The sequence below is a fragment of the Eriocheir sinensis genome, chromosome 36 (assembly GCF_024679095.1).
Source record: "Eriocheir sinensis breed Jianghai 21 chromosome 36, ASM2467909v1, whole genome shotgun sequence".
NCBI classification, from domain to species: domain Eukaryota; kingdom Metazoa; phylum Arthropoda; class Malacostraca; order Decapoda; family Varunidae; genus Eriocheir; species Eriocheir sinensis.
In genome coordinates, this window is record NC_066544.1 from 10,712,606 (window position 1) to 10,731,139 (window position 18,534).

The 18,534-nt window shown below is 40.6% G+C and overlaps 2 protein-coding genes across 7 annotated transcripts in view; one reads left to right on the forward strand and one right to left on the reverse strand.

Annotated features, from left to right (window-relative positions):
• Nucleotides 1-1,901: 1,901 nt before the first annotated feature.
• LOC127007779 (transmembrane protein 50A-like) lies at nt 1,902-12,302 on the reverse strand. Of its 2 annotated transcripts, XM_050879080.1 has the most exons (5): nt 12,082-12,302; nt 9,188-9,300; nt 7,676-7,836; nt 5,951-6,082; nt 1,902-5,501 (listed from the first exon to the last, which is right to left on the reverse strand). In XM_050879080.1, the coding sequence occupies exons 1-4, from the start codon at nt 12,187-12,189 to the stop codon at nt 5,973-5,975; spliced, it is 492 nt and encodes a 163-aa protein (XP_050735037.1). In that variant the 5' UTR covers nt 12,190-12,302; the 3' UTR covers nt 1,902-5,501; nt 5,951-5,972. The 2 variants fall into 2 exon arrangements, with proteins under 2 accessions (XP_050735037.1, XP_050735036.1); XM_050879079.1 differs by having other exon boundaries at nt 1,902-6,082; nt 12,082-12,301.
• Nucleotides 12,303-14,386: 2,084 nt separating this feature from the next.
• The window catches only part of LOC127007780 (brefeldin A-inhibited guanine nucleotide-exchange protein 1-like), a 28,671-nt gene continuing 24,523 nt past the window's right edge, over nt 14,387-18,534 (forward strand). For 3 of the 5 annotated variants that reach the window (XM_050879081.1, XM_050879085.1, XM_050879084.1), the window contains exons 1-2: nt 14,387-14,554; nt 18,052-18,183. In XM_050879081.1, the coding sequence (XP_050735038.1) occupies nt 18,063-18,183 (121 nt within the window). In that variant the 5' untranslated portion in view covers nt 14,387-14,554; nt 18,052-18,062. Of the gene's footprint in view, nt 14,555-14,649; nt 14,857-18,051; nt 18,184-18,534 lie in introns of those variants that run through there. The other 2 variants (XM_050879083.1, XM_050879082.1) reach the window with 2 other exon arrangements.

The following is an 18,534-nucleotide window of genomic DNA, read 5'->3' on the forward strand; positions in this document are numbered from 1 at the left end:
ACGTTGGAAAAGAGACGACTGCGGGGAGACATGATACAAGTCTTTAAGTACCTGAACAAGCTCAGCAACGTTGATCACTCCAAGCTCTTCACGCTACAAACTAACCTGAGAACAAGAAACAACGGAAAGACAATTCAAGCAAAGCGATGCAATACCGACATCGGCACGAGTTATTTCTCGAATAGAGTTGTTCGCCACTGGAACAGCCTTCCTGCAGAAGTGGTTAACGCAGAGACCATCAACTCCTTCAAGAAACGCATTGATCGCCACTTTGCTGCATCGGGAGTGAACTGAACGTACCCAAGAGTAGATACACAAGTGCTTTAATCCTTCCTTGCAAGCCACTCCTATGGCAAACGGATTGATTAAATCACTGAAAGCAGGCAGCCTAGTAATGATTTCACCAGTAGTAATAACTGTCATGTGTGGAGTACGTCATATGTTCAACACACACACACACACACAGCAAGGAGGACCTGTAGCTGTTGGAAGTCATGTTCAGTTTGACCATAACCTCAATCCTGCCCTCTTTCTCTTCCTATTCCCTCATCCCCACCCTTTCCTTTCACTGATTTTGCTGATAATTGGGGAATATTTTACCTGCATTCTACACAGGTTAAGTACCCATCCATAGTTATATATATGTTTGTAATAAATTAAATTATATGACATAGTGTTTTACTTCTTCAGTATTTTCTCCCCCTAGAGAAAAGAAAACCAAAGAGAGAGAAAATTATAGCTCTGACAGGAAATAAACTAGCCCTGCGTCCCACCTCAGTAGCAGATCATGTTAGGTAAGTTCATTGGGTCTATTATGCTGTGATGTTTACACCTTTCAGGAGCATTGGCCAGTGTCAAAACTGGTGTAAACAACTTGGGTATTTATTTTGATTACACATCTGTGAAATTATAAAAGTATAGAATTACTTGTATTTATCTTGAATCATGTAATGAATAAGCCAGAAAAGTATCAGTATTGGACACATTTTCACCTTGCCGATGCCGATACTACAAATAAAGGCCGACACTGCTGATATCTATACTATCGGCACATCTCCAGTCAGTATCTTTCTGTGTATGAATTGAACTCAATATGTAGATTGTGATATTCCCAGTAAATAAGGTTAATCTTTGCACTAATTTAACTAAGGTATCTAGTTAGTCATTTACTGTCAACAATGGGCATAGTTGTGCAATGTATTGCATTGCAGAAACCATCGATACCAACAATAGGATAACTGTTGCCCTACAGACTGACCACTGCAACACTGTTTTCTGTAACAAATCACACAACTTTATGCCCAGTGGGAATGGGGCCAAAGTGACCTCTTTGTTAAACAAAGCGAAAGTCTTCATTTTTATCTTAGAATCATGTTCATGGTAGCCTTATGAAAATGCATTTGTGAAGTGTCAGGCCTATGTGGTTATGTGATAGGTATTGGCAGAAAATGATAGGTTGATGTAGAGGACTAGATGAATTTGATAGGATGTCTTAAGAGAAGGAAACTGACTAAATTTAGGCAGGAGTCAGATAACAGTATTTGAAAGGACAGGGGAGAGTTGGTATAGCAAAGCAATACAGAGTTTGGGCAATAAAAGATTAGACTAGAAGAGAAGATGCAGTGACTGAATTTATACTTGTAACAGGTCTATGTAAACATGGGAGCATGGATGTGAAAGTAAGGGAGAAAGTAGTGAAGGACAAACAGGAATTAGGTGTTGTCAGCCAAGTAAAGAGAGGGAATGCTACAACAGGAAAGATTGGAGATTTCTTCCATAGCAAGGGACAGGACGACACACACACATACATACTTAAGTACCATCTCTTGCACTAGCATAGTATGGCCTTCCAGATGGTCCAGACTCACTACTGACAATCACTATGTCAAATAAGACAAAGCTGTGATTATATTTTACTAATGGAAGTTTTACAGCATTGAAATGGTATGAAAAATATACAAATACATGTACATAAATTTTACTTACAGGATAGTTAATATAAATTAATAATTTCTCCCACACAGCTTATGTCAGTAGAAACTTTAAATCAGTTTCTCTAGTTATAAGCAAGAAACCATAACAATACTCATTTGTTCAACCATCTTGTGACTTACAGTCCAGTCTCTCTTGTACAGTGTAATTTGCAAGAAAATATCACATTCCTCTTTCTCACCCACACTCTTATTATATAACTATTTTAAGGTCAGTATTGCAACCAAGGATTGTTTATTGACATAACTGAAAGACAACTACAAGGGCATAACCCTTCCAACTTGGTTTTCCTGAAACACACAGGTAGCTATCTTAAATATTTACAAAGTAAGTAACTGGGTGTTTACATTATATTTTTAAACATTACAACCTCAATGATAATGAACAATGAAAAGTGTAACTTTAGTCAAAGCCAGGTTTCAAAAAGTTAAATTTGACAATTGCGATACAGTTGGTCAAACAAGTTGTTACGAGAGCAGACTTTACTCTGGTAGAACTGACATCGTGATGAAGCTAACAACCATTGCTCTTTAAATTCACATTTATGAAGACTAAGACCACTCATTTGGCAATTGTACAATATACAATAATAATTTGCCAATGAGCTACTATAGTCTGTTCGCTTAAGCTAGATTCCTGGTGCCTAGGCAGGTTGGTAAGCTTGCAGCTGATTGGCTGCTCCGCTCTCCCGCTAACACTCATGTCGGACCACATCTTGCATGCTCGAGTGAGACATGTTTCTTTATTATATGCCATAGCTCAACTCATATATGAGCTAGCCAGTTTTGGTTGACACCATCAGACTCAGCAGTGACTGTAGAATCAAGATGTATTGTAAAAACTCGACAAAACAAAAAAGAAAATGGTATTACGATGAGTTGAACTGAGAAGATGTTAAAAAATGTTTATAACATGTTTTAATTATGCTCACTATTTTAAACAGTTGTTTATTAACTGCAGAAATATATTATTACATGACATAGGAAAATCTCATGAACACGATAGTGTGATCAAAATGCAGATGAAGCTCCACATATTGAAAACACAGGGTTGTTTATACCAACATGTCAGTCGCCCCAACCATCATGGCGTGCGTGACACTCATTTTTTTTAACATCATCAAACAGGGTGTCTCGACGCCGTGATGGTTGGGGCGAGTGAAATGTTACTATAAATAACTCTGTGTTTTCAATACGTAGAGCTTTAACTGCATTCTGATCACACTATCGTGTTCACGAGAAATTTTCCTACGTAATGTAATAATATATTTGAGGCCCTGTGTGCCAGAGGGGCGTAACCACAGAGTTATATACCTAGAGCGAGCGCTCCCGTGTTGTGGGGTTGGCGGCGGGTGAGGCAAGCTACCCTGGCCCGGCAGCCATCTTGAGGAGCCCACTTTCCCTCACTCTGTGGTAGTGGTTTTGATGGTGGTGGTGGTGGTGATGGTGATGGTGGTGGTGGTGATGGTGATGATGGTGGTGGTGATGGTGATGATGGTGGTGGTGATGGTGGTGGTGATGGTGGTGGTGATGGTGGTGATAGTGGTGATAGTGGTGGTGGTGGTGGTGGTGGTGATGGTGGTGGTGGTGGTGATGGTGGTGGTGGTGGTGATGGTGGTGGTGGTGATGATGATGGTGGTGGTGATGATGATGGTGGTGGTGGTGATGATGGTGGGGATGATGGTGATGATGGTGGTGTTGGTGGTGGTGGTGGTGGTGGTAGTAGTGTTGGAGGTGACGGTACATGGTGGTGGTGGTGGTGGTGCTATAGTGGTGGTGATGGTGATGGTGGTGGTGATGGTGGTGGGTGGAGGAGTTGGAGGAGAGAGAGAGTATAAAACCTGAGTTATGTCATGTCACATCAGTCTCTCTCTCTCTCTCTCTCAACCAACTCCTCCACCTACCACCACCACCATCACCACCACTATAGCACCACCACCACCACCACTATATAGCACCACCACCACCACCACCATCATCACCATGCACCTACCACTTACCTCCACTTTGAAATTGCCGGCTGGAGCAGAGTTGGCTGGACTGGGCTCCCAAAAATGGCAGCCGAGGTACTTCCGGTTGCTGCACCCGAGTGTCTGGCTCACGCGCTCTAGGTCTATAACTCTGTGGGTGTAACCCGTAAAATCGCGTTTTGAGTAATTGCGCGTTAAAGTTATGTAATGAAAATTTGTATATAATAGTACAAAATGCATTATTATCATAAATCAAAATAATCACCAAGTCTACATCTACCATTTTATGCATAATTTGAGTCAATTTTATTTATATGAAATTTAAGTAAAAAAAATTTTTTTACCCCATTCTGTAGCCAACCCTAAAATATTGCAATATTTCTAATTTAGATATACAAGATAAAAATATACGATAATATATGCACTGTGTGTAAATTTCAGCCTGTTAGGTACATATTTTGAATTTTTAAGAAATTTATGAAATTGGAAAATATGCATAATTTGTTTTGAGACCTGAAAATACCAGTAGAAATACATAATTTTGATTAAACAATTCATACTGATATAGTTTGAGTTTTTGGGTTAAGCCCCTCTGGTACACGGGGCCTCATTTCTGCAGTCAATGAACAACTGTTGAAAACAGTGAGCATAAGTAAAACATGTTATAAACATTTTTTTAACATCTTCACGGTTCAACTCATTGTAATACCATTTTCTTATTTGTTTTGTCGAGTTTTTACAATACATCTTGATTCTACAGTCACTGCTGAGTCTGATGGTGTCAACCAAAACTGGCTAGCTCGTATATGAGGTGAGCTATGGCATATAATAAAGAAACATGTCTCACTCGAGCATGCAAGATGTGGTCCGACACGAGTGTTAGCGGGAGAGCGGAGCAGCCAATCAGCTGCAAGCTTACCAACCTACGTAGGCGCCATGAATCTAGCTTAAGTGAACAGACTATAGTGAATAGCTCTTGTCAATATGATGTGATGGTATTGTATTCTTTTCCCTTTAGTTGGAAGGGTATAGAATGGTTATATTTATCAAATGCTATCTAATAGTACTCTATAACAATTACATTAACAACAATAATGCAGCTCCAGAAAGATTCAGGAAGACTACTACAGAGAAAATTATCTTGACTAGGCACTAACTATCAAGTGGGTGCAATGTACATTACTGAAACAGCAGCTTCCAGTTAATAAGCCATAAAAATAATTGACAACTAAGAAGTATAATGTAATGAGTACATAGATATACTACCCTGAAAATGTAAGTAGGATCACATACACATACCCTACACAGTAAATCTTACATAAATCGGACTTATATATTCTGGTTTAGACTCATATCCGTAAATCTGATAAAAATCCGGGATATACGGTACATGTCCGGACAGTGCCTGGTTGAATGTTAAAGTCGGAGGAAGATCTGGTTTATAACTAGGTGTTTGGCGCGCCGGACTGCGTCAGTTCAAAACAAAGGCTGTCAGCCTCTTGTGTGCTGTCTCTCCTGAACCCTCATTGGTGTAGGGCAACTGGAATGTGGAGATTCATTAGTCAATTATATTTTTTTAATGTATTGACACACAGGCAATGGTTACATTAATTCTAAAATTCAAAGATTGTTTAGACTTGTGTGCACCAGAAGCAAGTCTTAATTTATTCACCCAAAACTAGCTCTCCTGACATGCATGACACACCCCATACTTAATTTGTTAACAACTTTGCAAACACTGCTGCCCTCACCACCACACTGCACAAGACTGAACTCCAAATTCCCCTGTAGCATCATAAACTTTTATGCTAGAATTCATCAGAATTACTGGTGAACTCTGGAAGAGCTTTACTTGGGTATGACACAAGTTTGCAAATTTCGGCTATTTTGGATGAGGTCTACCCCCAAACAGTCTGATTTAAAGAGGATTTACTGTATTTGAATTTTTAAAATAAAAAGTCCTCCTGAAACAGAATACACATTCTCAACTAATCACTGCAAGACAGGTAATTCATTGCCAGTTCTCTTCGGATCGGCCGATCTTGTAAACGATGGAGCTGAAGAAGATGAACACGTTTTGCAGGAATATAGCAACTCCCGGCCACTGGGCCTTGACATCAACTGCAAAGTAAAAGTTTACAATATCAATTACTTTCTATTAATATAGTAATGATCATTGACTCCCTAAGTTGGGAAATTAATCCTCAAGACTTCAAAAATACATATAGGAATCACCAACTGAGAAAAATTGAAATAAAACACATATGCTGCTCTTTTCAGAAGAGTTTTCTAGTTTGAAGACTAACACGATTCATCTTAGCCACGATCATTATCTACCTGTCTTCATTTAACACACATGAAAGATATGCAATCAACAAAACCTGATCTGAAAAACTTGCCAGGAATCACATAGCCCCCAAAGAGGATTGCCAAACATGTCTTCATATAACTCTTCAGTAACTCGCTAAAAGATATCTCATGTGCAATAAACCTTACTGGCTACCAGTTTGCCTCTATGCAGAACAAATGGTTCTCGTGTGATGAAGTGTGGGCACTGGGGAAACTTTTCTCTTGCTCAATAGTACACAAATACTCTTAAGCCATGGCCTTAAACAAAACGTTTGCTGCATAGGTGTACAGTCCAAATATATACATGTTTCACAGGACATTCCTGATGGGAACAAAGTGACGTCACAATTTATTCACACTTGGTGCTGAACTTTCAGTGAAATGTCCAGCTCTGGGTGTGAAACTCTCTTATTACAACATCCAGAAACTAATATCTACATATTTCCATAAGTTACCATTTTCCCTCATCTTAGAATATTGTTACACTATTGGGTTGTTTATGTGTGTCTGTGTTGTTTGTGTCTGTTTGCATGTTTGTCTGTGTGTAATGTGATGCAATCCCGACCAGCATGGTGCAAGAGGCTGAGGCGAGAGGTGCAGGGGGTTGGGAAATGAGACGAGACAGAGGGGAGAGACGGATTGGAGGCGTGTTGTGGTTATGGAACGGGGAACGAGAGACGCGTGACTGAGTGGAGTTCATGTGTTTGTGTTCGTGCCTGCTAGAGCTGTGTGCGTGCCCCTTGTACGTGCCTCTGTGTGCCTGAATATATCTGTACTGTGCTCAGAGAACTACTGTACTGTGTGTGCAACTTGTCATTAAACAAGGAATTAGTGTTGAACGTGTATTTTCTTGTGTCCCAGCCTCTTGTGTTCCCTCCTTGGTGTATGGCATCCCATGGGAGCTGTTCTGGGTTCACTGCCCTGTGTTTTAAGCTCACCGCCTGCCTGCCCGGTATTGGTGGGTTGGGGGGGGGTGGCGTAACAATATGTTCATAATACAAGAATATAAATACAGCCTTGACCAAATTATATGAGACAAAATATCTCATCTAAACATATTTTTTGCAATTACTGGACACTATCGATGTGCATTTTGATTCTCAACAATGGATCGTAACAGCTAGGGACTGAAACAAAAAAAATAAAAATAAAAAATAAATAATAAACATAGAGCTTGCAGATGATTTGGTACTCCTGCCAAGGCAGTTCCAGGCATGACCATGTGAGATGTCACCGAGTAAGTCAATAAGTTCTATTAATTATAGGAGACAAACTCATCAAAGAGGATCTAACACCTTCATCTTAATCTGACTCGTCAATAACGCAAAGCAGATATGTAACTACCTAAGAGTCCAAACAACTTACCAGGAATCACATAGCCTCCAAAGAGGATCCAGCAAGCACCTATGAGTGAGCCAAAGCTGAGCATGAGGCCAAGGAAAAGCCATATCCTCGCCCCGTACGGCCCGATGCACCCATCAGTGTACATGTCTCCCCGCACCTGCCCATTGCTCACTGTGTTCACCCTGCAAGGCACATCGTCGTGGTCACAATCATCATTATTATTAACACTACCATCATCATCATTACTCTGACACTTACATCATCATTCACACAACAGGTAACTCTCAATTTACACGAGTTTGGTTTACGCGTTTTTTAAATAACACGGGGTCCAAAATCCAAATAAATGTTTCATTTACACGTTTTTTTCACTTATACGCGATATTTTACGGAGTGGCCACCAGATGTCTCACGCAACTGGACTCACATGGCGCCGCGGCCTCACAGCTGGCTCAGTTCTTCCCGCGCGCCACTTGAACAACAATACAGTACCCACGCTGCCACGCTACTCTACAATAGGGGTGGGCAGGTACCGGTACTAACGGTACCAGTTATACGGTACGGTACCGGTACCAGACTGCTCGGTACCGGTACCAATACTACCCAGTTGCTCATGGTGTCCCTCATTTCTTCCTCACATGAGTGAGACTGAGTGCATGAATGGATATCTCGGTGATATGGATATTCTCTCTCTCTCTCTCTCTCTCTCTCTCCAGTGAATGAAGTGAATATTTATTTTTCGACAGAAACCTTCCTCGTTTGATTTACATTGTTTTTGATTTACGTGACCTCTTCAAGGACACAATACTCGCATAAATCGAGAGTTACCTGTACTATCATCATCAGTATCACCGCAGTTCATCATTATAATCACTTAGAAATTTTTTTATCATCAAGAATACCAGCTACCTTACACTACCATGATGCTATTAATTGAGCAGAAACCTTTAACCCCTTCACTACGGCTGGCCCAAAACAGCACCCTGCGCTGTATCCGAGATCGCAGCGCGTGCCAAATTTCAAATGTCGCTATTGAATATAAAAAGTTTTCAGCCATATACTCAACATAATCATCATGTATTATATATGAAAACATGCAGAATTAAATGGTGCACATAAAGAAACTCACTATGACCGGGGCAAAACAGCGCCCTGTGCCGTATCCGGGATCACCGCGTGCGCCAAATTTCAAATGTCGCTATTGAATATAACAAGTTTTCAGCCATAAACTCAACATAATCATCATGTATTATATATGAAAACATGCAGAATTAAATGGTGCATATAAAGAAACATAAATTAATTGATAATTTTGAGATGTAAGCATAAATATAGATAAAATAACTCGTATATTGGCTGAAGCGAGCCAGGACACAGTATGCACGTCCTCGGATATGGTACGGGGCACACAAGGACGCAGTATACGCGTCCTTGAATTGAAGGGGTTAATGAAGAAATATTAAATGAAAAATATAAACTGGAGGAATATCACTTCATTGGCAGCGGATGGCATGTGGTGAAGCACAAACTAACATGAGCATGGCCAGTGTGGCAATAACTCCGCACACATGGTAGGCGTGGTTGAAGTCTGCATTGCTGGGGTACTGGGCGGCAGCATCAATGACACACCACCAACCCAGGGCAAACTGTGGGAAGAAATGATAACTTTTATTGCCGAATGATGTTGAACCAGTAACCAATCGCTACTTGACTAGCTGCTCAAATCTCAGAAACAATTAATCTGCAGCGAAATTGTTATCAGTGGTGATTAACACATTAAAATCTATAAGAAAAAGCATTAGTAAAAATACAAAACGCTTGTGCTGGTGCAGATGTCAAACTAGCCCTAAGCAAACAATAAACATGGCTCACTACAGCTAAACTAGCCCAGAATATAGTGGCAAAATCACAACCATATATTGCAGATAATTACCTATACCTAAGAATTGTTACCTAGCCTATCGAGGGGACTTTAACCCCTTGGATCCCCATTATGTCAACCTAACCAGACAAAACCGAACAACCTTTTTCCAACCATTTTCCATTTCCATCCACTCATTAAAAACCTAACTTTATTTTCAAGCATGAGTAGATGCAGCAATACACTCTGTGCTTACATTTAGATGAAAAATGTAAATAATGAGTGTGGTTGTGATGTACCCAGTTATACAAAATATCTCGAGTGTCAACCGCCTGAGTGAGCTGGGTGTAACCGTGTAATTTTGGAAAAACACCAAGGTTGGTATTGTCAGATGCTCCCACCCCTCACACCAACTATTTCCAAAGGCCAAAAAGGAGGTTAATCGAGTTCTAATGAGTGTTCTTTTAGGTTCACGGTACAGAAGAAGGCTCAGACTACCACCAGGGTCATAAAAGTACCCCTGGAAATGCCCTAAACTCCCACGAAAGACTAGTAAATTACGGGTCCTTGGGCGCAGAAATGTTTAAAAATATGGCCCAAAAAATTCTCGTCCACCAAAAATTCTCATCCGTGAAATCCGTGACCTTTATCGCCTGGACTGGATGGACTGGAAGACTGCTAGTAATTCCTTCCCCATTTCCACGTGAGTTGCAAGACTGAACACAAGTACACTGCTTATGGCACATCCTTCCAGCCTATATAGTCACACGTAGCTTTCTCACTACGATTAATCAACTTATGGGCTAGTGTGCCAGCAATTTTTTGGCCCACCCAACTCTTTTCTCCTACGTTTCCTAGTGCTAATGTAATGGCAGAAGGTTGACCCGGTAGCAGCGAGGGTCATGTTTCTTAATGGTCCCTCTAAGCAAGAAAAATGAGAAAAAATCATCACTCACACATACCATCTCATAATATATCAAAGTATTTGTGATCAGTTTATGCATCATCTACTTTGGGGGGTTAAAATCACGGCACAAATTTGGCCTGTCACTGCTACACGGTAAAGCCACAAATTTGGCCCGTCACTGCTACCGGGTTAAGTTAAGAATAGAATGTACACAGGATAAAAAAACATGTAATGGAATGCATCCGGCACCCAGACCAGGATATAGTAAGTTTGGAATCATCTGTGAGTATCTGTGAATAAGTTTAACGGTCGGAGGGAGACACTAATTACTTGCAATCCTTATACCTACTTTTGTGATCCTGTGTACATTCCATACTTACCATACAACGGGGTTATTTGGGACATTTTTTTGGTAATTTTGAGAAAATGAATGAACAAATTATGTGAAAATAAACATTTTATTCCTTTGGATTACAGATTATCTTTTCAAAAAAGGAATATTTTTTCTATTTTTTTTCAATTTTTTGCCTGACACACACACACACACACACTCAAGTAATCACCTGTGAACTTTTTCTTTTCAAACTTCTGATAATTTTTTACAAAAAAAAGGTGATTTTTTTTTTTTTAGCTCACAAAAGCTTACTACAACAAAAGTCTCTCCACACTATGACAATGCATCTTCTACTGGTATTTTCAGTCTCTTCTAGTGTTTTTATCACTGGCACTATTGAAGCTTCAGGAATACTGATCTTGGCCTGGAATGAAAGTTCTATGGCTGTAGGAATCATATAACATAGAAAAATATACCACACACACACACACACACACACACACCAAACACAAATTAACGTCAGCAGTTTGCCAAAGCAGTTTTTTTGTTAATCACTGGCACAATGTCATCAGAATGGGCTTCATATATATCTTTGTTTTCACTAAATGACAATCTCTGGTATTTCAGTCTCTTCTAGTGTTTAGTGTTTTTAGCTCAATCTCTTGGTGTCACTGGCACTATTCAGGAATACTGGTACTTGGTGTGTGTTCAGAGTACTGGTGTGTAATGCCAAGGCATCTTGGCCTGGAATGAAAGTTCTATGGCTGTAGGAATCATATAACATTGATTAAGCATAAAGTGTGTTACTGTAGAGTTCAACATTCAAAATATACTAAAATCTTTCCTTTCATGCAGAGGTGGATTAAAGGTCATGATTTAATAACCTTCTGGCATTACATTATTGAGAACGGATGGGCCAACCAGGTGAGTAATCCAGAAAAAAAAACTCCCATTCTAAGACACTCAAACTCTCTTCATATCACTGAACAACAGAACCTCCCATTCTAAGATACCCCACTCATTTAATATCCTCCTCCTCCTGTGCTAATGAGGTAATACATCTCACACAGAACAACCCACAGCACAGTAACCAGCGATAAACAAAGCAAGACCCGTGACACAAGAGGGAAAACTCCTCCCCCGCACAAGGCCGAACCTCCCATTTAAAGACACCCACTCATTTAATATCATCCTCCTCCTCCTGTGCTAATGAGGTAATACATCTCACACAGAACAACCCACAGCACAGTAACCAGCGATAAACAAAGCAAGACCCGTGACACAAGAGGGAAAACTCCTCCCCCGCACAAGGCCGAGGCACCCACCAGGCTCCCCGAGAGAACAGAGGCCAGGAAGTTCCTCCTCTCCCCCGCGTCCCAGTTCTCGCAGATGGGCGGCATGTTCTCCGTGATGGCTACGCAGCACCCCGGCATCCTGGACCCTCCCGCGGCGGCTTTATATACGAGTTATCGAAGTAATCTTATCGCGGGGACGTGACGCACCAACACCTGACTGTCACTTCGGAAACGCTCGAGGGGGCCCAGTCAACTTTACCAGATTATCGTACGCACAACATTGTATTTTCCGGTTTCTGCCCCATAAATATCGCAAAAAAGAGCATCAATAATTACTGATTTAACATAAATTATAAATGCAAATCGTTATCTTTGTGGGTGCGATGGTTTTTGGTCAGAAATCGGCAAATACAATACACCAAGTACGGCAATCTGGTAACGTTGGGCCCAGTGGTGCCAGATGGTGCCGAGGAAATTTCAGTAGATTATTGCGAGAAAATTCAGTAGGTAGGTAAAAAATTCGGCAGACGCACTTTAATATATATATATATATATATATATATATATATATATATATATATATATATATATATATATATATATGTGTGTGTGTGTAGTGGTTCTGATTGATTGATAGTTTATTGCTGCAGATGCAGGTAAACAACAAGGGAGAAGGGAGGAACATGCCATCCCAACCCCCAGGCAGGGCAGAATGTGATTATACAACTTTATATATATGTGTAGGTAGCCTCATGAAACTAAAAAGATACAGTGGTAGGAAGAATGCACAACAAGGGAGGGGGCGGTATTTGCCGGCCTCCCCTTAGACAATAAGAAAATAAAATGTGGGGACGGAGAAGTACGTATACATTGCCCAGGCACTATAAATACAGAGCTCTATGTTATGTAGATAAAATTAGGTAAAAAAGCATTATATCAGTATTTTTTTAATTATTTGGTGAAAATATGGAAAAGCAACATACAAATTATTCATGAGATTGATAAATTATTTCTGAGCTTCATCAAAATTTCAGTAAATCTCATAATATTTCGGTAGATCTGGCAACACAGCGTTCGGGGGCTTCGGTGGGGCGCTCTTCGGCTCACTCCTCACATCAACTATTTCCAAAGGTCAAAAAGGAGATCAGTAGGGTTCTTATGAGTGACTTTAGGTTCACGGTACAGAAGAAGGGTCAAACTATATACCACCAGGGTCTTCTTCTTTTGATTTGTAACGCTTTGTATATATATAGGTCCTCCTTGATCTCATTTTTCTTATTCACTTATTTACACTTTCCTTTTCAGTATTACATCACTTTCTTAAACACTTCATCCTGAACTTAAGTGTTTTTTTCTGTCTTTTTCTTTTCTCGATTTACTTTTCTATGTGCTTTTAATTGCTATTTTCCACTATTACACTTTTTACTCAACTTTCACTGCTCACATCAACTATTTCCAAAGGTAAAAAAGGAGATCAGTATAGGGAGTGTCTTTAGGCTCACGGTACAGAAGAAGGGTCAAACTACCACCAGAAAACGATCCCTTGGGCGCCAAAATGTGTAGAAAATGACCCTATGGGCGAACTCGTATTTGACAGTACCAGGGATGTGTACCTACTGCATTATTTGGGATTTTTGCATCAAGTATGTGAAGCCTGGATAATACAGGTGCCGGTCATGTCCCCTTTTCCCTTTCGAACAATTTTCCCCCTGACAAATTACCTCTGGACATTTAATTCGCTCTCCGGATAATTTATTTGTTTCAACGGATATATCTTTACCAAGTTGCACCAGAAGATCATATGAGTAGCAGAGCGCGAAGGCTATGGTATCTTTTGTGAGCTATCCTATCATATAAGAAGAGAACAAGCGCGTAATTGAACCAAGGCTTTTTCTTTTTATTGCGTGAGGAGAAAAAGAAGTATGTGTAGTATGTTTTCTATGCCCTCTGTGATGCAGTAGGCTACCCTTAAACATTTCCTGGGGTAGTTTTATGATCCCGGTAGTTGACCAATCTTGTGTACCTACTATGATTTTGAAAAAAGAACACTAATTATACCCGATTAATCTCTTTTTCGTCCTTTGGAAATAGTTGATATGTCTTATTGGATTATGTTCTGTTGTTTGATGAACTTGGATAGGCTGGCGCATTGGTTGGTGAGATCTTTCGGTTCTTTGCCTGACGGTTTACTCTAGCATGGCTCATAGGGAAAGGTCATCCAGGTAAGAAATCCAGGTAAGAGAGGCTGAGGCGTGTGATAGTACAGCCCTAAGTCTCCCCTGAAGGCCGCCGTGCTCTGTGTGTGTCGGTACCGCGGAGACAAAGCGACCCCAAGATGGCGGCGTGGTTGAGGGAGGATCAGCTGTTTTAAGTTTGTTGACACGTCATCACGCCAAGCATATTTTCCCGGCGGCTCAGCTTGTGTTAATTTATCGAGGGAAACTTGTGGGGCGTGTCCGCGGTGCATGGCTGAAGGGACGGCCCGCTGGAGGCTACACAGGAGGTGGGTGGCTGGCCGACACTCTGACAGGTGCTCGCCAGGTTAGGGGGGGCGGAAAAAAGTAAAAAGCAGGTAGATGGTTGACTTTCTCCTTATTGCATGCTAATTAACGCTACCGAGTCAGTCAGGGGGCGGAATTTCGTCGCTTTTGCATAGGGGTGTGGTGCCGTATGTCGGGCGTCGCCGGTCACCTGATGCCAACAGTCTCGCTCGTGACGCCCAGGTGTATCTCACGTTTCTTAAATGGCCAAGTAACAGCCTCGCCCGTGACTCCCAGGTGTTACTCACGTACCTTGCTGGGACAGGTAACAGAGCTCGCCCCCCAGTAGGAAGCAAAGCAGCCATGTATTCATGGGAATGTTATCAATAATCCTATTGTATGTCTTTTATGGTAACCTCTAAGTTGTTATTCCATGTAGCGGGTCTGTTGTGGAATACTCAATGCCCTGAATGACCTGATTCCTGTCCATACCAACTAGTTTACTTCATGAAGTATTTCCTAGGAACTGTTTGGCTGGTTGGATCTCCATGAGAAAAAAATATTTTACTCAATGAAATAGTCAATGTATTAGCTGAGAAACATCTTCTAAATGCTGCGTGAACCTGCACTGTTTTGTGGTTGTTAGAACAACACAGACTGAGGTGTACATCGTTTGAGATCCTTCAGTGATTAAGTACCGGGAAACATGAAGTGAAAAGTAATAGACAGTGAGGTACTCAATGATATATTCTTTGCTTAATAACTGTTTACATATTAAGACGATAAGGAACAGTATTATCCTGCCAACTCTGTCGTATGCATCAGAGACGTGAACATGGAATGAAGCACAGCAATCGAGAATAGGTGCAATGGAAATAAGTTATATAAGAGGTGCATGTGGTGTTTCAGAATGGGATGGAGAAAGTAATGAAAGCGTGTATGAGCGGTTTGGTATGGGTGTGACAGCGAAAGGAGTGGTGGAGTGGGTGAAACGTGGTGTGCTGAGATGGTTTGGACATGTGATGAGAATGGGGGAGAATGAATTTGTGAAGAGAGTGTATGAGGGAAGGATTGAAGGATGGGGTGCCAGGGGAAGACCACCTGTGAAGTGGATCAATAGGGTGAGTGAGTATTGGAGTGAGAGAGCTGGAAATAGCAAGATTGAGTGTGCTGAGAGGGAGTGCCAGAATAGGGAGAGATGGAGACACTTCTGCCGTGGCCACCCCCTGGAGGGAATTCCCCGCAAGGGAGCAGGACGTTGGAGATATAGATAGATAGATAGATTTTAAGAAGAATCAAAGACTCTCTGTAGGATACTATAATAAATCTGTCTTTGTTCTTCATATAATTTGAGCAGCCTCATCAGCAAAGTGTATGAAGTCTTTTGGGAAAAAGGAATTTCATGCTTACAGTTACCAATTTTTCCATGTATGCAGGAGTATAGAAATGGCAATTTATTCACTCTGCTTTGCTGGAAATATTTAGACCTGCCACTATTTTCATAATGAAAAGTACTTCACATCAATGCTGATAAGATTTCAGATTGTTACCTTTCTGTTATCTGTAGCGTGGCAATTGATTACCTTTGCTTTACCCTCCTTGGTGGTAATAACTTGCCCTGTCACTGCATGAAGGAAAAAGAACACCAAAGCAATTAAGATTTTACTCCATTACTTGCTTCCCATTTATAAAGTGACAGTTTAATGGCATTATTTCCTTCTCCCATATTGTAACTGCTACTATTTCCATCATCAAAGAAAATAATTAACAAAAATAGAGGAGATTTTACTGTATTACCTTTATCCCATTGCTGCAGTGGGAGTGAATCTGCTTTACAAGTATTTCCCTCTCCTAGGTTGTTATTCCTAGACCTGCCACTGTTTGTGCAATGTGAAATAACAAATGCAGGTTAAATATGGTGTGACGATACCTTTATTTGGTTGGTGAGTAGCATTATTTCCCTCTCCTTAGTTATTATTCCTAGACAGGCTACCGATTGTATAATGGAAACTAACAAATGCAAGTTATATATTACAGTGTTATCTCTATTCAGTTGTGTGGTGGCATTATTTTCCTTTCATTGGTTGCAGTTGGTTGACCTGCCATCAAAGGAATAATGCAGATTAGTGTGTAGACAGTAAGATGTGCCGGGTCAGCGGGCAGCCCTGAGATGGGGAAGCCTCTCAACACCTGCCTTGTGTTCCGGGGGTGTGGGCAGGAGTCAGGGGGTGGGGAAAGGGATCAGTGGTTCTGGGCTGGATTTGTTTGTGCATGGAGGCAATGCACTTTGTAAACAGGAGGAGGAATTAAGCAAATTTCGTTATTATATTGTTTAGATGTTTTCTCCCACTCCTGGGGCTGCACCTTTATTTTGCTGATCTATTAATTTATTTATTCACCCATTTCTTATTCCAGGATAATTTATGACAGTTTTTCTTAACATATCCTAACCTCATCACCCTTATACATCAGTGTAGGCAGCCCCCAAATCCCTTGAAGTTGGCCTTGGTTCCCCACCACCACCTGTAGTTTGGTTACAATGAATACATCATATAATAAAAAAATATTAAATGTTTTTGATGTGCCTTGTTTACTGTCTTAGATTAGGGGTTCAAAACTGTCATTAGTCTTACACAAAATCCATCCGAAAAAATTATAATCCACGAGTCATATGCTTCAGAACATTACTTTTTTTTTTTTTATAGCTAAGGAGGCAGTTCAAGGGCATAAAGAAAAAGAAAAAAAAAAGGCCACTACATACTGCTCCTGAATAGAGGTCAAAGGAGTGGCCAAAAAGAGAGGTTTACTTTTTTGTACAGTAAAGGAAGCAGCTGAAGGGCAAAACTAAATGAACAAGTGAAGTCCACTCCTATAAAGAAAGTAGAAATGAGTGGCCAAAATTTGAGGTCAATTGTTGATGGTCCTGAAACAGTACTAGATAATATTATATAGCTTAACTACCTTTACCCTACCTATCCCAACATATGCATTGTACTTGGATGACCCTCTTAATACTATGAAATATGCTTCAGCACCCCAGGTCAAGAAACTCTGTATGAGGGTGACATTATCAACCTCATTTATCTATTCACCCTTATGTTTCCTGGCCATGTTAGACAGACAGTATCATGCTCATTTATTCATACACCAAAGTCTGATATCAGGGTTCATCCTTTCATCAAGTTCTGTTTCTCAAGATACATTAGAATGACACTGTATGAGCCTGATAATCATCAACCTCATTTATGTAATCATCCTTATCTGTTTCCTGAATATATTACTGACACCATCACACTCATTTATTTATACACTTATTTATGTTATCAGGGTTCATTTTTTCATCAATTTCTGTTTCTCAAGATGCATTAGAATGACACTGTATGAGCCTGATAATCATCAACCTCATTTTTGTATTCACCCTTATCCGTTTCCTGACCGTTTTAGACTGACACATCACATTTATTTATGCACTTATTTTTGTTATCAGGGTTCATCTTTTTCATCAATTTCTGTTTCTCAGGATGTATTAGAATGACGTCATCACCCTCCGCAAGAATGTTTATGCTGCGGGCCCTGGAAAAGATCTACGCGGAAAAGGAGATTCGGAGGTCACACCACTCACAGCTGAAGAGGGCAGTCGAGCAGGCCTTAGGTGGGTATCTTTGTCCTCCAACACACTAGCACTTCCCTCCTACCCCTTACATGCCAGAACCTCTCTTATGTACACTTGCCCTCTCTAATCTGGGTGCGTGTGCGTGTGTGTGTGTGTGTGTGTATTTTGCTCCCTTAATTATAATATTTGTCCCCCTCTCCATCATATAAGGTAAAAAAAGTGGTAATTCAGCAATGACATCAATTTCACTATTTGTTTAATTTCAGCTAATTCGTTTATACAAGTCCCAAGAACTCAATAAAATGTCTACGGTCCATATTAGAAGACACTTTCACTTCTCACATCAGCTACTTCTAAAGGCCAAGGAAGGGGTCAGTTGGGTTTTAATGA

Excerpts from the sequence above, each read along its gene's own strand:
- LOC127007779 (XM_050879080.1), bottom strand. The coding sequence starts at position 12,189 with ATGCCGGGGTGCTGCGTAGCCATCACGGAGAACATGCCGCCCATCTGC. Across the intron at positions 9,301-12,081 it reads CTGTTCTCTCGGGGAGCCTG|TTTGCCCTGGGTTGGTGGTG; the intron begins GTGGGTGCCTCG and ends TTCTTCCCACAG. Across the intron at positions 7,837-9,187 it reads GCCACACTGGCCATGCTCAT|GGTGAACACAGTGAGCAATG; the intron begins GTTAGTTTGTGC and ends TGTGCCTTGCAG.